This window comes from Lepisosteus oculatus, chromosome 12, assembly GCF_040954835.1.
Source record: "Lepisosteus oculatus isolate fLepOcu1 chromosome 12, fLepOcu1.hap2, whole genome shotgun sequence".
NCBI lineage: Eukaryota > Metazoa > Chordata > Actinopteri > Semionotiformes > Lepisosteidae > Lepisosteus > Lepisosteus oculatus.
In genome coordinates, this window is record NC_090707.1 from 38,938,343 (window position 1) to 38,965,117 (window position 26,775).

The 26,775-nt window shown below is 49.1% G+C and overlaps 2 protein-coding genes across 2 annotated transcripts; both read left to right on the forward strand.

Annotated features, from left to right (window-relative positions):
* The first annotated feature begins 820 nt into the window (after positions 1–820).
* Positions 821–18,165, forward strand: LOC102686840 (GTPase IMAP family member 8-like). The gene is made up of 6 exons (XM_069196286.1): positions 821–868; positions 1,793–2,443; positions 2,860–3,970; positions 12,651–12,700; positions 13,504–13,548; positions 16,961–18,165. Exons 1-6 carry the CDS (start codon positions 835–837, stop codon positions 18,163–18,165), a joined length of 3,096 nt encoding a protein of 1,031 aa, XP_069052387.1. The 5' UTR covers positions 821–834.
* A 4,166-nt stretch (positions 18,166–22,331) lies between these two features.
* Positions 22,332–26,392, forward strand: LOC138241957 (uncharacterized). The gene is made up of 2 exons (XM_069196287.1): positions 22,332–22,512; positions 24,636–26,392. Exons 1-2 carry the CDS (start codon positions 22,491–22,493, stop codon positions 26,390–26,392), a joined length of 1,779 nt encoding a protein of 592 aa, XP_069052388.1. The 5' UTR covers positions 22,332–22,490.
* The last annotated feature ends 383 nt before the right edge of the window (positions 26,393–26,775 follow it).

Below are 26,775 nucleotides of genomic sequence, written 5' to 3' on the forward strand. Positions count from 1 at the left end.
CATAATCCTGCTGATGGCACCTGCCCATAAATCCATAAATTACTCCTTTACTGTGAACTCATTAAGCCTTTGGATAGCTTGGGCTTCCATTTTACATCTAAAGAGCAGAATGTTATTACCGATTTGATCTTGCTGGGTTTATTTAGAGGTGTGACTAAATGTGGCTCTCTTGGTTTCTTGAATTCATGAATTCAATTAATCGTTCATGTCTAACACACCTTTGCTCAGTGGAATGCTGCTACGACTACACTATTACACCCTTAGAACTGTTTTAAGCAAGATGCATTGTCCAAGCTGTGCCTCATTCTGCTATCCAATGGCTTTTTTTGGAGGTGTGAATATCACTGGAAGGCACAGCAGACCAGAAGCACAAGGCTTTTCTCAGTCCCAAGCTCAAGCCCCCAGGGGCACTCTGGTCCACTTTAAAACTGAAAATGACAGTAAAGTCCAGGAAATCCTTTCACAGGGCTATGAACCACTCCTGTTGCATTTTGTAAGGATCATTTCTGTGTTTTTTTCTTTTGCAAAAACTTTCTTTCTCAAACCCTTGTTCTGTTTTTAGCTTCTAAAATGTGATGAAAAGTCAATTTCACCCTCTCTATTAAAACCACAAGATGTATTTCTGTTGTTAGACCTATTCAAACCAATGATAACCTGTCAAAGTAGCCTCTTCAGCCCCACCTAACAACTGATACCCACAGCGAGGTTCACACGTCATGGAACTTTTGCATGTTGAAAAACTAGCCTGACCATTTTCTCCCAGCAGGAAGCTGCCTGTTGTTGACTTTCGGCGTACATCCGTGTGTGACAGCAGTGTGCTTGCAGTGCAGAGAGATGGACGCTGTGACTGAAGGGACCTGGGCTCAGGGTGAGTCACGCTGATGATACGCGACCCCACTGCAGTCACAGTCACAGAGCAACAGCTGTATAAATAGAATCTTTTTCCAATGCCCTGGTCTGGCACACCTCATGCTGACAATGACATGGTAACAGAAAAGAATAGGCTACAGGGCTTTGTGTTGCAGACAATATGAGATATTCCCAGCTAAATGCTCATAACAAGAGACTGGAGTTATCTACTTTCACTTTTGTTTCACCTCTCCATAGATACTGATAGATAGATATCTGACAGGTTCTCCAGACTGCTCATTGATTCTGACTCTGATAACATGCGATGGTTTCTCACGCACATGGTGGGTTAGCAGCACAGAACAGTGGGTAAGCTTCTGGATTCATAACTGGTGGGTTGTGGGTTCAAGTCTCTGCTGTGGGTGCTGCTGTTGAGTGAGTCAGGTGCTCTATAATTGTGCACACATTGAAACTAGTGCTCTAAAAGATGCAATAAAAATTGTATTCCTATGTCCTGATGTTACTTTTCAGGAAATGATTATTGTTGAACTTTATTTTAAATACTTCTTTTAAAAGTAGTATCTTAAAGTGTTTTACAATAGGTGTAAAAAACAGTTATATGAAAAGTAAATTACACAATGAGCATATATAAAAAACACAAGCAGTTAGCAGTGCAGTGGAAGACTCATGGTCATTAGAAAATGGATCAGACACAGACACTAATTAGGTAAACGTCTTTCTGAAAAGAGGAGAATCTAGATTTGAAAAGAGTTTAGATTTAAATGCACTCAGGGAAGGTGACTCTCTGATACCCTTGGGGACAGAGTTCCAGAGTGCTGGGGCGCAGCAGGAGAAGCCCTGTCACCCCTAGAGTGTAGACGGGCTTGGAGGACAGACAGGAGAGCAGAGGCAGATGAACAGATGTTGTGATTCCGTGTCACAGGTCTCACTTTCCCTCTGGAGCTGCGGCTCGTCCTGCTGGGACAGACCGGAGTGGGGAAGAGTGCCACAGGGAACACCATCCTGGGAGCAGAGGAGTTCCCGTCTCGCACCAGTGCCTCCGGCACGACGCGGCACTGCCAGAGCGGATCGGTGAAGATCAAGGGGAGGCGCGTCACTGTGGTGGACACGCCTGGACTGCTGGACACTCGGCTCTCCCCGGAGGAGACTCTGTTCCTCAGGGACCGCTGCCTCTCCCTGAGTGATCCCGGCCCCCACGCACTGCTCCTGGTGTTGAAGGGGGGGCCGTTCTCAGACAAGGACAGGAGGGCGGCAGACAGGGTCCGGGAGCTGTTTGGAGAGGAGGCTCTGAGGTTCACCGTGGTTCTGTTCACCCGGGGAGACGACCTGGAGCAGCAGAGCCTGGAGGAGTTTGTCCGGGGGAACAGAGACCTCCAGCTGCTGGTCCAGCAGTGCGGGGGCAGGTGTCACCTCTTCAACAACAAGAGCAGGAGTGACCGCGCCCAGGTCAGAGAGCTGCTGAATCTCATAGACAGGATGGCCACTGACAACATGGTGAGACAGAATGGAGGAGGATTCTACAGCAGCCAGAGGAGGATTGTGAATCAGAGTGAAAGGAAAACACAGAATACAGGTAAGAAACCAATTAAAGAGGTATTTTCATGTTATTTAAGATCTCACCGCATCGGTAATATATGGTAAATTTCATTTTATTGATTTATCATTTGAAAAGGAGTACGTATGTTGCACAAGATATTCTACACTCTACAGACCCCACCTGTATAGTACAAGCAGGAGACATGTGGAATGCACCATCATGGTGAATCTTCTGTCCATGTGCAGTAGTGCGATTGATGTTCAGGGTGCGCTGTGCAGTGAGGCAGCAGTGCTGTAGAAGAAGCACGGTTAATTAACAGGGGGAAGAGAAGAGAGGTTTCTGGATTCAGGTCAAGGCAGAGGCATTTTCTCAAAAAACAATTAACTTTCCTGATCGCTCCTTCTTACTGGGTGTTGCTGTTCCTCATGATTAATGCTTTGTGTGTTTTTCAGTCCAAGAGGGCGCTGCAAACTCAGTGAACAAAGAAGAAATGAGGATCGTGCTGGTGGGGAAGACGGGGTCAGGAAAGAGCGCGACAGGAAACACCATCCTGGGCCGAGAGGCGTTCACGTCCAGAAGCACATTCGAGTCCGTGACCAGGCATTGCGAGAAAGCCCAGGGAGCGGGCGTGTCTGTGATTGACACCCCTGGCTTGTGCGACACTGCGCTCACTGAAGAGCAGGTGAAGCGTGAGATTGTGCGCAGTATACTCCTGACCTCTCCCGGGCCCCACACCTTCCTGCTGGTGATGCGGTTCGGACGCTACACAGAGGAGGAGGTCAACACCATCAACACCATCATCAGCCTGATCCAGCAGACGTTCGGGGCTGGAGCTGCAGATTACATCATGATCCTGTTCACTCACACAGATGAACTGAGAGGCGGCCAGATCGAGGCGTGTCTTCAGCAGTCTGGGAGAGCGATGAAGCAGCTGATGGAGAAATGTGGCGACAGATACCACGCCTTCAACAACGTCAGCGGCGACCCCAGACAGGTCACCGAGCTCATGGAGAAAATCAGGAGAATGGTTGCACAGAACCAGGGCAGCTTCTACACCAGCGAGATGTACCAGAGGGCAGAGGAGCTGATACGGAGAGAGCAAGAGAGGCTGATGGAGGAGAGGAGAGAGGTGATGGAGACAGAGATAGAAGGAGAGACCACGAAACAAATCGAAGAAATTACAGCCTACAGGAAGAAGAAGGAGGAAGAAATAATTAAACAAAATCTGGACGCTACAGCGACAGAGAAGAAGATCAAAGACCTGGAGGAGGAGGCAGAAGAAAAAGTGCAGGAAATCAAAAAGCAAATCAGGAGGAGAGTGGTGCACAAGCACACGTCCATGGCCAGAGATGTAGCTGAAAATGTCTCTATGGAAAAATTTAAGCTGGTTCTGAAGACCATGGTGCCCCTGACCACAGGAGCAGCAGCAGGAGCAGCAGTAGGAATGTTTGCAGGTCCCATAGGGGCAGGAGTAGGGGCCGCTCTGGGAGCAGTAACTGGCATGATTGTGTTTAAAGATGCATTAGTACTCCCAACAGACAAGAAGAAATCGTGTTGCATTCAGTGACAGGCCGGCGGGACACAGAAGGAGACTCATGCTTGTATCCTTATGTTCTCCTCTCAGCTTCCTATTAAGACATACAGAACATGCAACATCAGCGAGAAATATAACTGATGATACACAAGTACATGAACTATTTGATGTTCTCTTAACCCTCTTTAGTTTACTGCCTCCTACTCTACCTTCCCAGGAGGGAGAGAGCCCTGGACTCGACCCCATCTGTGACTGGGTCATGATGTCACTCTTGGCGCAGTGACGTCAATGGCTCTCTTAACTCCTGCCAGCTTGACCACAGAAAGAATCACGTGACTGGGGCCACCGCTGTCTGAACTGCAACTGCAACAAACTTCGCCGAAAACTTAGACTGAGGAAACCATCCGAAAAGGTCCGCCCGAGGTCTCCACTGCAACAAGAGAAACTTTTGCGACGAGCTCCCAAGTGTAATTTCGACTGATCCCCCAAACAATACACATTGAACTTGGCGTTTCGAACCCTCCCAGATGAGATCTCATCTGGATGTGAGTGGCTAAGCATCTCACTTCAATGAGTACAAATTCTGAGTCCACATTGTGGCACTGAAGAATTTAGATTATTCCACGCAAGTCTTTGATCATGCTTAATTAGGGAAGCAAATGAACATCTTTCAGGCCTGTGAATGGAAATGAAATTGAGTGATTCATTTCAAGATTAATAATCAATCTTGATGATGACCCCTGTGCTATTACTAGTACCTTTGTAACCACTGAGTCATTGGTCAACCATTTGTATCTTGGTAGATTGATTCATATATCACTCTTGGATTGGATATTTTGCACTTTTATTTTATCAATAAAATTGTATATTGCATCTTTTGACTGTGTATACAGTATGTCACTCACATATACACACATATAAGCTTTTCCCTCTGTGGCTCTAATAAGCTTCCTTACTTTATAGGACAACATTTAAAACATACTTGAGCAGGGAACACTTCTGCCAGGTGGGCAGGAGAGGTGGGCAGGAGAGGAGAGAGAGACCACTAAAGTGTCTGCACCATCAGACCCCCTCACAAACAAGTACTGAACCACGAAGACAACTTTGCAACAGTGATGTTAGGAGGAGAGAGGGGTGGTAGAAAAATACATTTAGTTGTATCCTGCCAGAGATATTTTATGAGCAGGGAATAACAAGTCCAATATTAGAATCGGTCTTACACTAGAACTTCTGTTCAATAACACCATTTCAGTTGTTTGGTCAAAGTTTTAATAAAGACAAAACAAGCTGGCAAATATAAAGAGCTACTATGCTTAGTACTTTGGCTTTATTTTGCAGGGCTGTCACATCCTCTGAAAATCATCCAGACAGACTTTGAACAGAGCTAAGAGCTTGTTGGTTTGGCAGCGGTTTCACCAGAAGTGGGCAGAACACGTGTAGTGTAGAATAAAGGTGCATATTTAAAGTGGGTGATGGAACAGGCAGTGAACACATGGCAGCACTAACATCTAGAATCAGTAGCAGGACCGTAGTTTCAGTGGAAAACACTCTAATGATCCAGAAGAGCAGCCTGATACAGAAGCAGAAAATAGCTGACGTTTGCTAAATGGAATTGATGATAAGATTTTATTGTCCCCTGTGGGAATTTTTTTATGGACACCCAGCACTCCTGTACATTTAGATAGAATATAATGGAAAAAAAGAAGAAAAACATTGCACATTATACAATTACAAAAAATAAAGAACATTGCACATCACTCTATTGCACATGTACAGTATAACACATAGCAACAGTAACTTTTTTAACATCACAAAAACATATTGCACTGAAGTGGGTTGTAAGAGTCAAAATTGTGTTGGAGAGTGGAAGACAGGATTGTTTGTATCTGTTTGACTCACATTTGGGAGCCCTAAAACGTTTGCCAGAAGGAAGAAGTTGATATTCAGAGTTGAGGATGTGGGAAGGATCTGATATAATTTTTCCTGCCTGTATGATTAGGGATTTTTCAAAGACTGTCTGCAGGGAGGGGTGCTGTTTCACTCCCATGACCTTCAAATCCATCTGGATGAGGCGGGTAATTTGTGATTTTAAATGAACTGATAGATGACCAAACCCCACTGTAATACCGTATCTGATAATGCTCTCGATTACAGCACGGTGAAAGAGCAGCATTACTTTCTGTCGAACCCCAAACACTCTTAGTCTTCCCAAGAAATATAAGCGCTGCTGATCTTTGGAGCAAACACTCTCATCATGAGTAGTCCAGCACAGGTGACTGTCTCTGTGTACACCTGGGTACTTATATGAGTCGACCTGAGTGATAAATTCGTTGTGGATTACTGCTTGTGAGTGATCACCAACTGCTCTGGGATCAGAAACTGTTTTAACATTCAGAATGAGGCTGTTGTTGTCACACCATTGCACAAACCTTTGGATTTCTGACATCTACACAGATGAGCTGCTACCCCTGTGCATTAAGCACAACCATGAGGGATGGGTGTGGAACCCATTGTTGTAGCTGCCTAGACACGAGCACTAGGGACAGCGTGAGCAGTGAATAAGAAAGCTCAGAACCAGTGCAGGCTGATGCCATGTGCTCACACCTGAAGGACAGAGGGAGAGGCAGTGATTAGGGGCTCCTGTGGTGTAAAGAGAAAAGAGGAATTGGAAAGAGAAGAGATGAAAGAGATTTTAGCTGGGGCTATCTATGCAGTGGGCTGGATGCTTGACCATAAAAGGAGAAAAAGGAGGAAAGAGAGAGAGAAGAGCAAGTGGGATTAGAAAGAAAGTGAGAGCGAAGGAGAGGGGTGGAAATATGTAAATGGGTATTTGGAGTTTCTGGAAGGCTTGCTGACGTCAGGAGATCTGAAAGCAAAACATGGAAGGCATGGTGAGAGCAGACCCACTTGTCTTCAGTGGGGAAGAGGCTGAAGAGACAGTAAAGCTACTCTGGTCTTGGATGAATGCAATGAAGGTAAGATCCTAGCAACAAAGTGATGAAGCAAGATGTGGAGTGCTCGAAACATGCTGCGTGCAGCCAGGGAGCTTTTATGCCCAGAGAGGCAGACGTGCAAGATTAAATTTTGCACGTAACCAAAATTATTCTGCAGCTAGGATCACACATTCCCCCTTCTCTTAACGACAGACTACTGTTCTTTTACATTCTCTCTATTCATTGTAGGTTTCATTTCACACCTCTCTACACCTGTCCTGACTTCACACCTCTTGACTGGCCTCTCTGTCTGGCCCCTGCTCCCGCCTCTCACTCCTCCTCTCTCCCAGCCTTTGTTCTCCTGCTACTTTACCTTTGCCTACTGCCCTGTCTCTCTCACACCTGAAGAAGGCTCCACGGCCGAAACGTTGTGTTCTCTTTCATCTCTTTTCAGCAGGGAATAAACCTATTACTTGTTCCTTTGCAGCCTACGCATGCTGACGCAGCTCCCCACCTGAAAGATTAAATTTTGACCTGAACCTCTGCCAAATCGCAGGCAGTATGAATTGAACAGAATGTATATTTTTGCAATGATAATTAGTTAAAAAATAAAAAAAACAGAGTACATGTCACGCCCAGTACACCTAGAGGGCTCTCTACGTTCCTTCTGTTCCTAGTTCCTGTGATTATTCATGTCTTTCTGGTGTGTCTTGTTGTGTAGCCTATTTATTTCCTGCTTCTGCTCTGCTCCTCACTCAGCATTGAGGTTCGGATGTCCTGAGACCCACCTACTGTAGCACCAGGTCACTCCTGTCCTTGGCCTGAGGGCTTAGGTTTCATTACGGCATTTCCTGAACAGCTGAGCCTGGGCTAACCCCCGTCTCGCCGCTGCGCATAGGGTCTTTATCGCTCTCCAGCCATTCCGCGGTTCGTCCTTTCCGACATACGTGACAGCACAAGAGGAAACTATGTGAAAGAACATTTAAAACTGAGACCACCTACTCTAAGAGAGTTGGGAATCTGGAACAACCTGCACAGCCAAGCTCTTTTAGCTGATACCCTGTTTTTTTTTAATTTCCAGAAACAACTGAATGAGATGCTGGGACGACCTGCTAAACCTAAATCAGTTGGCCTCTTCTCAATTGAAACTTTTCTAGTTCGTTTGAATGCAATGCTGGACTTCCTAAACAAAGAACTGCACTGTGTTAACTCTTGTTGTCACAGTGAGATGTTTTGTTACAAAACTAATCTCACACATTCTTTATCATTCAAAGGAGCTATAAACTGCTGTATTGAGATGCTGGGGCTTTATTTGTCTGTTTCTGGACATTGTCTCCTATGGAAGCCTTTTTATGAGGTCATAATGGGGAACAATGTATTTGTCTAAGCACTAAAGGCAAGTTATAACTATAAATACTGATTCCCAGAGAACTGGGAACTGATTTACCCAATGAGGTCCAGGAGGAACACTGCCTGATCAGGTCACCTTTAAAATGGGATGGGATGGGAATGGGATACCATACCACAAGTGCAGGTTCAGAGTGTCCCGGTCGTTACTCCTCCTCTTAAGGGCGCTCCAGCCCTTCCTCGTTCTGTCCCATTCCCCACACCTGTTTCTTATTCCAGCCCCTCTTTAGTTCCACCTTTAAAGCCAGACGCAGGCGATTGCTCGGGGCTTCTCATTGAATCCCGTTTCGTGAGAGCCCGGGGTCTTGCTGCATCTGGCTCCGTTATGGTTTTAGTTTCCTGTTCCCGATTCCCTGTCCCGCCGGTCCCAACCCGGTTCTGTTTTTTAGTTTCTTTGGATGGATACCCTGGTCTTGGACTTCGCCTCCCGTTTTGGATTCCCCTTTTGGATTTATGCTTGGATTGTTCGCCCCGGACTCACTTCCCCTGGACACCTGCTCACCTTGGACACGCCCCCCTGTCTCCTGACCGACTCCTGCATGATTTTTTCCCTATTGTTTCTTCACCTTTCGGATCGTGCCGTCCAAATAGGGACCAGAAAGAACTGTTTCCTGACACAGAGGCTCATTGGCTGTATGTGCCAGAGGTGTGGAGACTGCAAGAGGCGGCCACACAAGACACTGAAGGACTGCAAGACGACTGTTGTTCATGTTCACAGTTGTGCTTGTTTTTGTTGTTGTACCGTTTTGTTTTCCTATTATTCTCATGTGTTTATTGTTATTTCAGCAATGAAGGTTGAAATTTCAGTTCAACGATGAGTGTTGTTTCTTTTTTCCATCAGTATATTAGTAAAAAAGTCTGTTCTAAAACAGCAGCAACCCGAAGACCAATGGAAGTTCAGCACATTTTAAAAATCACTTGTTTTACAATACCGAGTAAGATAAGAATGCATTTAGTATTCAAACCACATCAATCAAACACACGGCATGAAAGTTACAGGTTTATACAGGTGTGTTTATCTCAGACTGCAGGTTGAGTTGAGACGGAAAAGTGCCTGAGGAGACAGAAGAAAAGTGTCAGATTGTAACGACTTTACACAACTATTCTCCTGATCCTCATCCATCACTCATGTTTGAGTTTATCTCTTTGACAAAGACCCAAGCACAGGTACTGTACATCTGGGACAGTGCTCTTTGGGGGACATTCTGACCTCAATATATCAAGGATACTTTGAGACAGACAAGGTCATCTAAATCATAATATTGCACAAGTAGGATTACTGTACACATCAGATAATGGTGTTGTGATTCCCACATCATCTCAGCAGCACATGGGGGAAGACCAGCAGCCCAGGTGCTTTGTGATCGTGTGACTTAGCAGAAATCCAGTTCACCCTGCTGTCGCTCACAAGGGTGAGACTGACAGGCGCGCCCAGGCAGACTGTCGGCAGGGCTGGAACCAAAACTGAATTTCTACAGAGGCCACACGTTGTTTCAGGTGAAGTTACAATCATATTTAGTTTAACATTTCTTTAGTAGCTGGGGGCTTTATAGAAACAAGGAATATATAATTTAAGCAATTCTTTACTAAGTCAGAACAAATATGCTGTGAAGCATTATCATGAGATATGAGTAACATAACTGAGATTACTGTAAGAAAAACACATCCACTTATGTACACATTGCTGTGTTCTAGTTCGAGGCTGTATAGGTCTACACTGGTGGTGAAGAGATGTTCTCTCTGTATTGCTGGCTATATGTCAACTGTAGATTGTACATTGACAGGAACTCCTTACGGCACAGTGAGGATCACTCTTCTTTTTACTGCATTTGTACTTAGTTAAGTTGCTGTACTGTATCTGTCAATAATCTCAGACACGCTCACAGCAGGAGTGACACTGTATCAGACTCACTCACAGCAGGAGTGACACTGTATCAGACTCACTCACAGCAGGAGTATAGTACTCTCTGAAAAATACATACTGCACTACAGCTTGTGAAATGAGAAGCTTTAACTACACAAAAACTAGAAGTGAGTTGTTTTTTCAACAAAACCTTTTGCTTTCTCATGTTTTTGGGGTATTGTGTTCCCTGTCTCACAGGAAGGTCACACAATCTCCCAGCAGAAGTAAAGATTATGGAAGCTTTTCGGCCCCTAATTTCTATTCCAATAAAATGCTTAGCTGATGCTAATGAAAAGAGCTCCAAGCTCTTCCACATGTTTGTTTTCCTGGATTTGTTCAAGTTGTGGCAGCATGGTGTCACACAGATTTGCTTTTCTGCCTCATAGCACTAATTCCCTGGGTTCAATTCGCTTCTGGGGAAACTGGCTGGTGTGTCCTGTGGTGGACAGGAGTCCTGTCCAGGGTGCACCCTGCCTTGTGCCCATTGCTCTCTGGGAGAGGTCCAGCTCCCCCATGACCCTGAATTAGACAAAACCGCTTAAAAAATGAGAAGGACAGACCTACAGATTTGGGGCTTCTGTTCCTGCAAACAGATCCTGCACAGGACAGGGACTGAGCAACACTCAGAGAGGAACTCGGGGTGTGCACTGCAGATCACTTCTCCAGATCTTCACACTTGAAAGAGGCTTTGTAGCTCAGGGGAAAGTCCAGCTTTCCTTATCTTCTCAAGGAAAGATTAATCCTAAATGGAGCTTATAACAGAAGTGGGAGTGTCAGTCTCACACAGGACAGTGTGGACAGTGAGTGTGTCAGTCTCACACAGGACAGTGTGGACAGTGAGAGTGTCAGAGGACAAATACCTATAAAGGATCCATATTGTTGGTCTATTAGTGGATATAAAGCACTGACATTTCTCAAATATACTTCATTTCTTTACAACCTTTTTCACAAGAGAATTTTTAATACTTTCATTCTTTCATGCAAAGAAAAAGGAGATCAACATGTTGGTTACAGATTTTATCACAACGGCCAGTGTCTTCAAACTAGTTTCCACTCATGATAGCACTCACCTTTCAGCACCAGCAGAGACAGGAAGGCAGACCAGCTGCAGAGCTTGTTCTTCACCTGACGTGAGTGCTGTGGTTTCTTGTTTGTTCTCTTCCTGACCATGTGAGCTCAGCTTATCAGCTTCACAACCAGTATACAGGCTGCTTTACATGTACTGAATTTCAAGAGCTAACAGATCACCCCGTCTGTGTTTTCATCAGCTCTTCAAATAAAACAAGACGCTTTCATCCTCCCAGCTAACTGAGAAACTGTGGTGATGATAATCCCTTTATACCGCCACCATACCCACTACTGCAGTTTCAATCTGAAACCCTTCTTGGGTCCCTGCAGATAACTGACGATTCCTGAGCTGTTTTCTGTTGTCCTGAGCAGTGCAGATTAGTACAGTGCTGTGTGTTCTGGACATTAACCGTCTTATTCTTTCTGGTTGCATGTCATGGCCTTACAAAAAGGCAGGTTTAATCGGTTAGTCAAACAAGCAACAACAGAGCAGTGGTCCTAACAGAGCTTACTGTAAGAGTAGGGCTGCTAGGGCAATAGGATCCTATGCAGGACTCAAGACAAGAGAAAGACACTAAGCAGATACGCTAGGCAAGAACGAAAACCAGGAGGCAGGTGAGTAGGTCGGCACACAGAGAGACAAGCAGGAAGCAACAATCCAAAAAACACTAGGCAAAATCGAATCCAGGAAGCAGGCGAGTAGGTCAGAACACGGAAGTACAAACGAGAACGAGAACCAGGCTAGGAGATAAAAATCGGAGAAAAGCAAGAGATAACCGTGCCCTAGGGAGCTCGAAGAGAAGGCCTCTTGTTGTATTTCTTTTAGTTTAATGACTTAATGACAATAGGTGTTGAAGACGAAAGATACAGAAATTTAAGCTTTTATAAATAGGTTAAAAACAGAGCAGCAATAAGGGGAGGAACTTTTAATCTGGGTGATATACAATAGTTAGTGGAGGAATCTGTACTTGCAGTCTTCCTGATTTATATCAATAATCTAGTTTCTGGCGTCATCAATAAACTAGGGTGCTTTATAGATGATACAAACTAAGGCAAAGGGAACAGCAAAGAAAATTAAAAACAAACTATTTTCACTGTTAAGAAGACCATCTTTTTACAACTGTTCTCTGAAGAACTCTAGAACTTCTGTACCTGTGCCTGGAGTGTGAGATTGTATTCTAGATTAAGATGAATACACTGTACAAGAGAGCTGAAGCAGGTTTTCTTCAATTCGTACACCTTCACAGTGTAACTGCTGCTGTGTGAGTCCAGGAGACACTGCTGAACACTGCGGCTGTGTCAGAGGGTGTGTTTATCGCTGGTTCAGGGTGTGAGAGCAGAAGGACAGTCCCACACAGCTGAAACAGACACACAGACACAGGCAGCAGCAGCACTCTGACTGATCAGCACAAGAGCTGGAGACATGAGCAGACGTTACACACGCCTTGGTGAGTCTGTTTAGTCTGTTTCCATTGGCCTCGGTGCGCCAGGGGGTGTGTTCAGGGCTCTCAGAGGTTCAGGTATAAGACAGAGAGGTGGTAACTCTCCACAGTGTTGAGACACAGGCAGCAGCAGCACACTGACACCCTGAGCACGTCGACACCCTGCAGTCATGAGTGATAGAACTCCTCTACTGGGTGAGTCGGTCTTGCCGTTATTTCTAAGATTACAAATTAGGCAAAGAGACTAATAGTCTATTTCTGTCAAGCACACAAATTACTGAGGGCATCTTCCCAATGCAAGAGTTAGGAAAGTGCAAAAAAACATGACTACACTAAAGGAGATAGGATTATTTTTAATTGCTTAAGAAATAACTACCTACAGAACAGGAATGTGCCCGTTTCTTCCTTCATTTGAAGACAGTCAGTTCTGCTCTGCTGTTTTCACCATGTACACTGGATATAGCATGAGGATTCTGTCACTACCAGTCTTTATAACGCGAGCGAGTGCCAGGGAACTGATCAGTCACGTACGAGCAGGAATAAATACTGTTCAACACCCTGACATTCCATGAATTGTTTCAAAAATATTTTAACCTAAATACGTTTTCACTTTAAAATTTAAATATATTTTTATATTTGTTGTCATTTAAAAAAAAATAATTGTTTAGAAAATGACTACACCTAGTAAATAGTTCAGACTCTGTCTCTTAGTGGCAAAACTGTTGCATTATATTCTGGGACAGTTCTGACCCCACAGTTGCTTGTGCTGTATTTGCTCTGAACCACATTACTTCTTATAGTCTTCACAGCTGGTGGCAGTGAACTGGGTGACGTCTCATTAAACTTACTTGATGGTAAGTGGAGTAGAAACCAAAACAATAGTCGTCATACATTACTAAGTAATGTTACTTGTCAAAGTTATATATCAAGAGCTCCTGAACTTGGTAAACAGTAACAGCTGATATATAAATACCCCATAATATAATCATAATAAAAAAACCAAGCTAGAAAAGTTCAAATACAACTTAAACCGGATCAACTCAATAATTTTCTATGTGGCCTGCTGGCTATTATTGTGGAAATCCCAATCTATTCGATTCATATGGTTGAATTCTTGTATTTTTCTTTCTGTATCGTTCATTTTATATCTTGAATTTGCATTTCATGTTTGATTTTGTCCAAAACAATGCAGATTAGTTAACCAGACGTTCTCCATAAGCTGTAATTGACCTCGGCTTCAGTCCTCAAAGAGGTCTTACATTCAAAACAGATCATACTTGTTTACACCTGAATTACACCCCAACACAGCTCCACTCCCCCATCACTGGTGCTGAACTGGTGCAGTGCTGGCCCCTGACTCCTCACTCCCTGTGTTTCTGCCCACGACATGGTGACTCTCCCAGCTGCATCCTGGGAGATGCAGACTGGAGCTCTGGGACCTTTGCTTTGGCTTCTGATTCACTGGGGGTTCTGCCTGGAATCCATTCTCAGTATTCAATCATATCAAATGGTCCAGACAGGCCTGGTTTGACCACTGTTATAGGTCATAGGTTATACACCGCCATTCCTAACACAGACCTTACTACTGAAATACTGTACAGCCACAGTCATCTAGATACACCGACATTCTTGGTCAGCACTGTTAAAACTAGGTCCTGGAAAGTCAGCAAATATGAAATGGAGAAAATTCAAAAGTCATGTCAGATCAGTCATCATCTGCATTTCAAGGGCTGAGGAGAAGGAGCTTTCAAGTTTAAGCATCCGGGAGTTGATGTTGGCTATAGAGCGAGAAAGGGGTCAGAGAATCTGAGAAACCTGCTGAGAAATTTGAAGAGCAATGTTATCAACTAGAGAGCTCGGCAGCTGTGCAGAAGGAGTCGTTGAAGGTGGAATATTTGAGGGTTAGGGCAGGAGAGCCATTAGAGCTCTGGCGCTCAGCACACAAGAGACTTGAACTCGAAACCCTTAGACGTGAATGAGATGTGCACAGGGTTTAAACAGAAAAGGGAAAATTGAATGATAGAGGACGGGGAGTAGCACCCTGTCGGCTTACATTGAAAGATGCTGGTTCAGCAGACTTTACATTCACGATCCCTCAAGACTTCACATCGTTAGTACTGCTTTTTTCGTAGCTAGAAATAGAATAGAAACAAAAATAAAAAATAAAAATAGAAAGAAACTCTGTTCACAGGAGTGAGATTGTGACTGGGGCATTTTTCACTGTGTTGGCGGCTCGGAGCGCTTCAGCAAAGCGGGTGTGTCGTGCAATAGTGATAGAAGTGTTAGCACTAGAACAGGTTTTGTGTGCTTACAGTACATACAGTAACATTTCCCAACTATACATTAGTGAATACCATCAAACAGGGGTTTCATCAAACAACCGGCAATAATAACTTAAGCCTGAGTTTACCTTCGTGAAACAGAGTTAACATGAACTCAGCTATCGCGTAAAGTCTAACCCGGTGAGAAAATCCTGACTAAACCTGCTTCGCGAGACAGCTTTCTATATTGTCAAAGAAAGGAGCATTTACTGCACAAGAACAAAACGAAAAACCTGATTGAAAGGTCTGGCGGGAAGAATGTACTGATGTAAAAGATCAATGTCCTGGATTTCTCGTTTATTTTTCATGGAAATAAAACAACAGTGAACTCACAGTTGCTAGAGCAGAAATCGTTAAGAGTCTCAATCCTGCGTGCGAGCGGTGGCGTCTCTCTAAACTAAAGCTTTTCTTTTGCTGCTCTTCTTCCCTGCGCTGGGGTACAGCGGTTCCATTTGTCCCTTGTACTTTCTCGTTTTTAGACTTGTTCATTTTTAATTCGCCCCTTTTTGTTTCCGTTTTTCTCCCTTTCTTCTACCTACTTTTTTTACCCGTTTTGTAACCATTTTTTTCTGCGTTGGCTCGCCAGCCTCCCTCCTATTTTTCGCCTGGGAACCTCGCTTATTCACATAACGAGCTGTCCAGTATCCAGCCTGTATCGTTTTTCTCCGGAATCTCTTGATCTGACGTCTGTCGCTGTTTTCTGTTCATCTTAACCGGCGAGGGCACGACAGTAACACGATAAAAAACTAAATACCGGAGGGAAGATTAGGAAATGTATTTATTTCTTTGAACCACTATGTATGGTGGACCCGACGCGCCTACTACTGTACAAAGGGGGATGTCCCCTAGAAAAAGGTCACTCTGATCCAGGGACCAGCACTGTGGCACCGGAGAAATTACTTTTCAGAGCGAAGAGAGTGCCGCCTACACCAATACCACTTACACATCAGTTTTCCCTGGACTTGCATAACAGTAAAGCTTTACTTACCTTCAAAGGTCTAACTAGAACAGGATAAGGTGTTTGCATTGCTGTACTACTGTGTTCTCTCAGTCCTGACCTGCTGTAGGGCTCTGTGCTCTCAGTCCTGACCTGCTGTAGGGCTCTGTGCTCTCAGTCCTGACCTGCTGTAGGGCTCTGTGCTCTCAGTGCTGACCTGCCGCAGTGCTCTGTGCTCTCAGTACTGACCTGCTGTAGGGCTCTGCGCTCTCAGTCTAGATCTGCTGCAGTGCTCTGTGCTCTCAGTGCTGACCTGCTGCAGTGCTCTGTGCTCTCAGTCTAGATCTGCTGCAGTGCTCTGTGCTCTCAGTGCTGACCTGCTGCAGTGCTCTGTGCTCTCAGTCCTGACCTGCCGCAGTGCTCTGTGCTCTCAGTGCTGACCTGCTGCAGTGCTCTGTGCTCTCAGTGCTGACCTGCTGTAGGGCTCTGTGCTCTCAGTCCTGACCTGCTGTAGGGCTCTGTGCTCTCAGTGCTGACCTGCCGCAGTGCTCTGTGCTCTCAGTACTGACCTGCTGTAGGGCTCTGCGCTCTCAGTCTAGATCTGCTGCAGTGCTCTGTGCTCTCAGTGCTGACCTGCTGCAGTGCTCTGTGCTCTCAGTCTAGATCTGCTGCAGTGCTCTGTGCTCTCAGTGCTGACCTGCTGCAGTGCTCTGTGCTCTCAGTCCTGACCTGCCGCAGTGCTCTGTGCTCTCAGTGCTGACCTGCTGCAGTGCTCTGTGCTCTCAGTGCTAACCTGCTGCAGTGCTCTGTGCTCTCAGTCCTGACCTGCTGTAGGGCTCTGTGTTCTCAGTCCTGACCTGCTGCAGTGCTCTGTGCTGTATCAGTCAATCATTATCAAACACTGAGGAACAGTGTGAGAGACTCTTTTCCTGCACAGTGTTCCTGTTCTAAAGATGAAGACTGAGGCATGTCAGTCAAATACATAACCACAGTTTACTTGTTATTCAGCAGGAGAGGAAGATTCCACAGAGATCAGGATCCTGCTGGTGGGGAAGACTGGAGTGGGGAAGAGTGCAGCAGGAAACACCATCCTGGGCAGAGAGGCGTTCAGATCTGAGCTCTCTCCCTCCACAGTAACACAGCAGTGTGAGAAGGAGACAGGAGAGGTGTCAGGGAGGAGTGTTGCTGTGATCGACACTCCAGGCCTGTTTGACACACACCTCTCTAACAAGGAAACTTTACGTGAGATCCTGAGCTCCATCTGTCTGACCTCCCCGGGACCCCATGTGTTCCTGGTGGTCCTCCAGCTGGGCAGATTCACACAGGAGGAGAAGGACACAGTGAAGCTGATCCAGAAGACCTTTGGAGAGAGAGCAGCACATTACACCATGGTGCTCTTCACACAGGGGGATCGACTGGGGAGTCAGAGTATTGAGGTGTTTCTCAGTAAGAGTGCTGATCTTAATCAGTTTGTCAGTCACTGTGGGGGTCGTTATCATGTGTTTAACAATATGAATCCAGAGAACCGCAGTCAGGTGACAGAGCTGCTGGAGAAGATAGACAGGATGGTGGTGAGGAATGGAGGAGGCTGTTTCACCAATAACCTGTATCCAGAGGCTGAGGCTGCAATCAGGAAAGAGCAGGAGAGGATCCTGAGGGAGAGAGAGCAGGAGATCCGCAGACAGGGGAGGGAGCTGGAGAGGAGATACAGGGGAGAGGAGCTGGAGAAGAAGAAGAGAGAGATCTGGAGACAGGAGGAGAGAAGAGCCAGAGATAAAGCAGAGAGAAATAATGAATTTATAAAGAAATGGTTGATTATATTAGGAGGAGCAGCAGTGGGAGCAGCAACGGGAGCAGCAGTGGGAGCAGCAGCAGCGGGAGCAGCAGTGGGAGCAGCAGCAGTGGGAACAGCAGCAGCGGGAGCAGCAGCGGGAGCAGCAGTGGGAGTGGGAGCAGCAGCAGTGGGAGCAGCAGCAGCAGGAGCAGCAGTGGGAGCGGGAGCATTGGGAGCAGCAGCAGTGGGAGCAGCAGCGGGAGCAGCAGCGGGAGCAGCAGCGGGTGGACCAATAGGATTTGCAATAGGAGCAAAATTAGGACTAACAGTGGGGGGCACAGTGGGGGGAGCAGTGGGGGGCACAGTGGGGGGAGCAGCTGTGGGTTTAGGATTGTTGAAGTTTAAGGATGAAATACTGGAGACATGCCGAATGCAGTGAGAGCAGGTGTGTTGGTGTTGTGATGGATCAGGGACTGAGGCAACAGATCCAGGAAGAGTCTTCAGTCATCAAGGTGGAAATACACCTTAGAAACACAGAACAGAAAAAAATCAAAATACCCCTGTCTACACAAAGACAACCTGAAGGGTTGGATGCACAGAGAGCAATAGCAAGCAAAATAAAAATAAACAACAATAAAAATAGATTAATAAAATATCATACCTTCACGTTGAACACAGGCTTTCAGTCTGAAGTGGAGAGTCTGCAATCTCCAGGCGAGTCCAGTCCATTGACTGACCCCCGCCAGCCCCTGAGGAGTGTGTGTGCTTGGACAGTATATTAAAGGAGCTGCTTATAATGTAATCAGGAGCTGTACTTCTGTCACTCATGCAGTTGAGGTGCTGGGCATCTTAGTTTTGAGCTGTTTTTATGATTTAAGGCTGAGAATCTTGTAACTCAAATGTGTGGACGAATTGTTAATTCATAAATAAAAGATTTGTTTAATAAGAAATCCTAGTTGTTACTGACCAAATAGAATTATTTTGAACTTTGTGTGTCCAACAGAGAAGACATGATCCGGGTGTGTGTGAAGCAGGCATTTCCTTTAGTACTTGTGCACACTGGAGCCAAAGCTGATGAAGCACTGACTCCACTCATTGATACAAAAGGAGGCTTTTTACACAAAATGACAAACAGAAAACCCACCCAGAACAGCTCCAGTACAATTCCATGCCATATACTGTATGGTGTAAAGCCTAGGTGTGTGATAAACTGTAAGAATATTCTCGGGTTCCTTTAATCAGTATTTAAGCAGACGTAGAATTTGTTCATCATGGCTTTAGCAGTTATCAGTCTCTCTCAGTTCTGGTCAGGCAGCCTGAGGCTGGCTCTGCCCTCACGTTCCAGGGACGTAGCCAGCTCACACTTAAGTCACAGTTAGTCATTTTCCCTTATTCTAGCAGGATAGTTAGTAAATTATGTTAATAAATTATTTACAAAGTAACAGCAAACTAGTGAAATAAGAGAAATAAATGTTTGATCCCTCAAACTGTTTTTACAATGTTTTAGGTTGCTGAGCTGTTTCAGCTGCTTGTATTGAGAGAATCCTGAACTGTCCTTCCAGAACACAAGTAAACAGAACCTTGACTTTCACCCAGAGGCTGTCTGTGCTCAGTCTGCTCCTCCCAGATGCTGACTCTAAGTCAGCACTGCTGTGGGTTACAGGTCTTGTTATCAGTACTGCTGTCAGCGTTTGTCTACAGTATTCTGTACAGTACTGCATCTCGCGTGTCTCTCTGTGCTTACTGCACACTCAGTAAAGACACTTAAACCTCAGTCATGTTTCAGAGCTCCCTGCAGGATCAGCAGGAGCCTCCTGGGGTAGTTGTAATAGTGGGGTGACGCAGTAGGCCGACAGAGGTGTCTGTTCCTGCAGGGCACTGGTCTTCCTTGGGGAGTTCCCTGAAGACAATTCGCATCTCAGCTGGGAGAGAAATTGAGCTGACACAGGAGTCTGTCCCTACAGTACACAGAGAGCAGGAAAAACATTGTCCCTGTTGTCTTTACACTATGAACCTGGGTGTGGCAGTAAGCCCAACAGCTCCAGAGGTCTGGAATTGTACCTATCCGTGTGGAGTTTGCATGTTTTTCCTTGTTTGAATGTGTTTTTGCCTGGTTTGCCAGTTCCCACCTGTCTCACAAAGACACACAGTTCACACAGCCCATGGCTTCCCAATGCTAACCCTAACGACCTGAGACCTGAAGAATAAATAGATCAGGGATGGAAACCCCAGGCCACAGGGACAGATCTCAGCAGGTTTCACATGTATCTTCCAATTAACAACAGATTAAGATCTAAATCAACAACACGTTTGACATTTTTGTCAAATTAGTTCAATTATGTCATTGGTATCAGGGCTGGACTGAGCACCAGAGGCCTCTGAGGCCTTGGAGCTCCTCACCCCTGAAACAGAGAGTGCCCTATCAGTGCTGGAGAATACCCTGCTTCCTCAACACTCCTACCCATCACTCAGCATGTAGACACGGCACCACTCAGCCCAGCAGTGGACACATCTGTGCAGGAGATGTGCTGATTATCTACCTGCCAGCCACTACCTGTGAGCCGCTGAGGCTGTCTCAATTGATACATTAGCCAGTTCTGTTGTTGCTTTCAGAGTTAGGTAAACCAACATGTTTCTGTACCAATAGGTGATACGTGGACAGCCTCTCTATGTAAGCTTCAAGATTATTGTCTACTGCTGCTCCCTTAGACTCTGAGTTTGTTACAACGTGGCATTTTCACCCTTCTATTATCCATCTAAAAACTCATAATAAACTCCTTATAGGTAATTCAACTCTCCCTTTTCCACTTAGAAGAAAGAGATTAATATTCTAGCCAAAGTTCTCTAGTTATAATCCTAATAGTCAAATGATTTTCCTAATGGCGTTAGCATATTGAATTTGTCTATTTTCTCTTATGTACAGTACTGCATGTGACACAGTTCCTATATTATCCTGGGCAGAGAGGAGTTCAGATCAGAGCTCAGCTCCTCCTCCCTCACTCTGAGGAGCCAGGAGGCACAGGGAGAGGTGTGTGGGAGAAGAGTCACTGTGGTCGACACCCCAGGCCTGTTCAACACTGAGCTCTCTGACAAGGATCTGAGAGGAGAGATCCAGAGAGCTGTCCAGCTGTCTGACCCTGGACCCCACGCTGTCCTCCTGGTCATCCAGCTGGGCCGCCTCTCCCAGCAGGAGAAGAGAGCAGTGGAGACCCTGCAGGAGCTGCTGGGAGAGGGGGTGAGCCGGCACACGGTGGTCCTCTTCACTCACGGAGACAGGCTGAGAGGCAGGAGTCTCCAGCAGTTTGTCCAGCAGGATGGGAACCTGCAGAGCATCATTCAGAAATGTGGGAACAGGTGTCACCTCTTCAACAACACTGACAGGGGAGACGGCTCTCAGGTCAGGGGGCTCTTGGAGAAGGTAGATCTCATGGTCACTCAGAACAAGTACTCCCATTATGAAGTACTCAGAGAGCAGAGAGAGGGCAGACACATGGCACTGCGGCGAATCATTATGGTGACTGTAGTAGTAACTGCAGTAGGAGCTGGGATAGGGGCTTGTGCACCAGCAGGACGAAAGGGAGCAGCAGTAGGAGCTATGATAGGAGCAGTGTCAGGATTTCTGATTGGAGTCTTAATGTTCTCATCAGGGACAAGGAGGAGCCCATTCAAGTGGAGGAAGTTTAAGTAAATTTAAGAAAGTCTGTGGTAAATTTCATATATATATAGTACAAGGCCAGTTGAATTGAATTACATAAATCTATTCTAAATCACCCGGGGTAAGGGCATCTGCTCAGTGATTATTATAATAACGCAATCATGTCATCCAATGTCATGTCTATCTGGTGTTTTTGGTAATAAAGTGACATTCCTGAACACTGTCACGTGCTACTGGAGCTCTTCCTCTGTCTGGGTTCACTGGGTCACTCCACCCCATTAATCACAGGATTAAGGGACAGTTTTCTGTGGATGATCGGATTATATTTTTATTACAGGAACCCATAGGACTGTTCCTCATATTTACCTCACCGAAGTGAATCGGGCACATGTTCAGGGTTAGAGTGTCCGTGCTAAATTGCATTGTGGAATATCGGGAATATCTCCTCTTAGGTGGCAGTTACCCAAAGGGCTTTAAAGGTCTCCTAAACTAACATAAGAACCTTCTTTCAAAGCCTGAAGTAACGGGCTTCCTCCTAATGAGGCTGTTAAGAGAGGAATTATGAACAATATTCATGCTGTTTGCCAGAAAAGCTCATCCTGAGACTCTACAGGTCTGGAATGTACAGCAGATGTTGTCCTTGAAAGTACGAATAACATTCTCGGCGATTTTATACTACGGATTTTGTCGTTGCCTCCCCACAATCCAATTGCGTTACTTCTTAGTTTCAAAGCGGACGTGTTTTGATTTAGGAACAGGATAAACGCTGATTCCGGGGCTGAAAAGAGGAGAAAGGAAACACAACGTTTCGGCTTCTTCGGGTGTGTCGGCACCAAATAAACCTCCACCTGTTCCTTTGCCGACGCAGCTGCCTACTTGAACTTCTTCAACGATATTTAACACATACAAGAGCAACATGTCTGCCGGGGGAGGGGGGTCGTGCAATACAGCGAGTGACCACACGGCGGCGCCAAAGCGCTGTACGCCTGGTAGCGGCGGACCGCTGTCTGCGGGGCTGTTGCAGACGGGCTCTGCGGCCGGGGCTCGGAAACACGGCGGAGATCCCCGTTACGGTCTCAGTGAAGCAGCAGAGAGCCGCCGGGGAGGTCATGACGAGCCCTGACGGTTCAGGTGAGAACATCCTTCTGCGGCCGCAGCGAAACCCAGTCAGTCCCGCACGGCGGCTCGCTTTTCAGCACAGAGTGTGTCGCAAGGAAGTACGCGACCTCGGAACACGATTTTACGTGCCTCACCACTAATAAATCTGCGAAACTGTCAAATCGCTCGCCACCGCAGGCAGCGGGGCCGAGGTCGGATTTACACGCCAAGCGGCACAGACGGGTGTCCACACGGTGAGCGCAGTGCATGACGCGAGAGGGCGTGATGTCAGCCCTCGCTGGGGAAAAAAACACCACCTTAAAAACAGCAACAAAAAAGTTATGGTTTCAGGTTTTCAACCCGAGCCGGCGCTGGGGTCCTGTATAAAGGGGTTTGTTCCTGCTCTTAGTTTGGGGGGGAGGCGAAGTTTATAAATAAATACTCTAACAGTGACCTCAGCCCCCCCGTCAGCTGGCCGCGGACCCTCGGAAGACCACCATCCGAGAGGCGTCCCCGAATGTGACCGATAACACAGGACAGCACTCATATACTGTAACTGCGCGAAGACAGCGGTGATGAAGTACCGTTTCCGTCACTTTTGTGGGCATGTCCGGCTGTCGGGCAGTCCGTGGAGGCCACTAAGGTCTCTAACTCCGGAGTCTGAGCGACGTTTCGCTTTTGCTTTTGAACGCGACCTCGGGTCACTAAGCAAGGTCGCAGGACCGGCTGTGTCCCGGCTGCAGTTTCCGCCCCCGCGTCGCTCTACGACTCGGCGTCTCCCCTGCGCGTCAGTTCTCCCAAATTCATCTTCAGCCGGTCCACCTGTGTCCCTGCCCCCCAACACCGGACAACAGCGTTTGCTCAGTAACCGAGAACAGGGCAGCAGCTCTGTAAACCAGGGCTGTCCAGTCTCTCTCCTGGGGGGTCAGTGTGTCTGTGGGCTGTCCAGTCTCTCTACACCAGGGCTGTCCAGTCCTGCTTCTGGGGGGTCAGTGTGTCTGTGGGCTGTCCAGTCTCTCTACACCAGGGCTGTCCAGTCCTGCTCCTGGAGGGTCAGTGTGTCTGTGGGCTGTCCAGTCTCTCTCCTGGGGGGTCAGTGTGTCTGTGGGCTGTCCAGTCTCTCTCCTGGAGGGTCAGTGTGTCTGTGGGCTGTCCAGTCTCTCTCCTGGGGGGTCAGTGTGTCTGTGGGCTGTCCAGTCTCTCTACACCAGGGCTGTCCAGTCTCTCTCCTGGGGGGTCAGTGTGTCTGGGGGCTGTCCAGTCTCTCTACACCAGGGCTGTCCAGTCCTGCTCCTGTGGGGTCAGTGTGTCTGGGGGCTGTCCAGTCTCTCTACACCAGGGCTGTCCAGTCTCTCTCCTGGGGGGTCAGTGTGTCTGTGGGCTGTCCAGTCCTGCTCCTGGGGGGTCAGTGTGTCTGTGGGCTGTCCAGTCTCTCTCCTGGGGGGTCAGTGTGTCTGTGGGCTGTCCAGTCTCTCTACACCAGGGCTGTCCAGTCTCTCTCCTGTGGGGTCAGTGTGTCTGTGTCTGTCCAGTCTCTCTCCTGGAGGGTCAGTGTGTCTGTGGGCTGTCCAGTCTCTCTCCTGTGGGGTCAGTGTGTCTGTGTCTGTCCAGTCTCTCTCCTGGAGGGTCAGTGTGTCTGTGGGCTGTCCAGTCTCTCTCCTGGAGGGTCAGTGTGTCTGTGGGCTGTCCAGTCTCTCTACACCAGGGCTGTCCAGTCCTGCTTCTGGGGGGTCAGTGTGTCTGTGGGCTGTCCAGTCTCTCTACACCAGGGCCGTCCAGTCCTGCTCCTGGGGGGTCAGTGTGTCTGTGGGCTGTCCAGTCCTGCTCCTGGGGGGTCAGTGTGTCTGTGGGCTGTCCAGTCCTGCTCCTGGAGGGTCAGTGTGTCCAGAAGCAGGACTGGCCTCGAGCTGCCTGCACCACTGGAAGGTTGCGGGTGCGACTGGATAGATCTGTCCTGTAGAGGCTACCCCAGGAGGGACTGTGCTCCCACATCTCCGGCTTCCTTCCCAGCCGGGCAGCGTGTGCGGTCAGCGGCGCTCGGACAATATTCCGGGCCTGCCTTTTTGGGGGGATGGCGTGGCGTCGCTGGGGTGACCGGGGAGACAGGAAATCGCTGCGGCCTGAGCCTCACTGCGCGTCTTCCTCCCGTCTTCCAGCCAGGAGGGAGGAGGAGGAGGAGGAGGAGGAAGAGGAAGATCCCGCGGAGCTGCGCCTGGTCCTGCTGGGCAAGACGGGGTCAGGGAAGAGCGCCTCCGGGAACACCATCCTGGGCCGGCGGGCGTTCCGCTCGGAGGCCAGCGCCCGCTCGGTGACGCAGGCGTGCGCCCGGAGCCGGGGGCGGCGGGTGGCGGTGGTGGACACGCCCGGCCTGTGCGACCCCGGCCGGCCCGCGGAGGAGGTGCGGGCCGAGCTGGCCCGCTGCGTGGCGCTGTCGGCGCCGGGGCCGCACGCCTTCCTGCTGGCGGTGCCGGTGGGCCGCTTCGCGGAGGAGGAGGCGCGGGCGGCGCGTCTGGTCGCGGGGCTGTTCGGCGCGCGGGCGGCCGCGCACACACTGCTGCTGTTCACCCGGGGGGACGACCTGGAGGGGCGCGGCGTCGAGGAGTACCTCCGCGAGACGGCCCCCCCGCCCCTGCGGGCGCTGCTGGCCTGGTGCGGCGGCCGCCACCACGTCCTCGACAACAGGGCCCCCGGCGACCGGCGGCAGGTGCAGGGGCTGCTGGGAAAGGTGGAGGCCCTGGTGCGGGAGAACGGGGGCCGCTACTACAGCAGCCGCCTGTTCGAGGAGGCGGAGGCCGCCATCCGGGCGGAGCAGGACAGGATGCTCCGGGAGGGGGGGCGGGAGCCCGCCAGGAAGAGGAAGTGGGGGCGGGGGGCGGGGCCAGAGCCGGGGGGAGGCGGGGCGTTGGGCCGGGCCCCCAGGAGGAGGTTCCGGAGGGACGCGGAGCTGTCGGAGCTGGTTCTGGAGAGGATCCGGGCCCTGGTGGCGGCCGGGGCCGCGGGGGCGGTGGTGGGGGCGCTGTGCGGGGCCGCGGTGCCCCTGGCGGCGGCGGCGGGGGCCGCGGTGATGGGGAACGCCGCCGCCTTCGCGGCCGGGCAGGTGTGCGGGGTCCCGGCGGCCACCGCGGCAGGGAAGGCGGTGGGCGCCCTGGTGGCGGCGGCGGCCGGGAAGACGGCGGTGGCCGCGGGCGCCGCCACGGGGGTGGTGCTGGGGGGCTCAGTGGGGGCCCTGGCGGGGGCTGAGGCGCCGGGGCCTGCGCGGGCGGCAGTGCAGGCAGCAGGGGCGGTGGCGGAGCTGGGGGCAGCCGCAGTGGGCGTGGCGGCCGGGGTCGGGGGCGTGATGGGCGCTGGGGCTGCGCTGGCGGCTGCCAGTGCCGCTGGGGGGGCGCCAGCGCTGGCGGCAGCAGGAGTGGAGCCGGGGGGCGGGGCAGCGGGGCTACCATCAGGGGGTGTGGCCGCCACAGAGGCCACGGGGGCAGTGATGGCAGAAGGGGGAGGGGCAGCGGGGCTGGGGGCGGGGCTACCATCAGGGGGTGTGACCGCCGCACAGGCCACAGGGGCAGTGATGGCAGAAGGGGGAGGGGCAGCGGGGCTGGGGGCGGGGCTACCATCAGGGGGTGTGACCGCCGCACAGGCCACAGGGGCAACGATGGCGGCAGGGGGCGTCCAGGGCGAGACGGGCGCAGCCGGGATGGGGGCCCTGCAGACCGCAGGGGTGGCGGCGAAGATGCTGACCGCCGTGGCGGAGCTGGGCAAGGCGGCGGCGGGCATCGCGCTGGCTGGGGGGCTGACGTTCAGGCTGGTGAAGGAGAGAGTGAGGCCGGGCTCGCAGGCGTCCGACGGCCCCTACACGGAGAGGCAGTCCCTGGAGTTCCACCTGGACAGGAGCGGCCGGCCCGGGCGCGAGGATCAGTGAGAGGGCCGGAGGGTACGAAGCACCTGTCTCTCCACAACACCTCGGCTCCTGCCCCCTCTGCAAGCGCCGGGACTCCGCCTGGTTCCAGTTCGGGCTGATGAAGATCTGCGTCTACAGATTGGGCTTGAACTACAGACACCTGCCCCCTTTCCTCAGCTGTCGTTACAATAGAGCAGCTGCCCTTCAGCCAGCAGCCTGTCCGAGTGCTTTGCTCAGTAGATCTCTTTTTATTTGACTTTTACAAGCTAGTACTACCTTGCAGTGCCTGAACCAGCCTGCTCAGAGATGGCGGTGATTTATAAAAAATCGACACTGTGCCTTAAATTAAAACTTGCATGTTTTGTATCTGGCATTTTAAAGCGTTGGCAGACTTGCAAATAAAA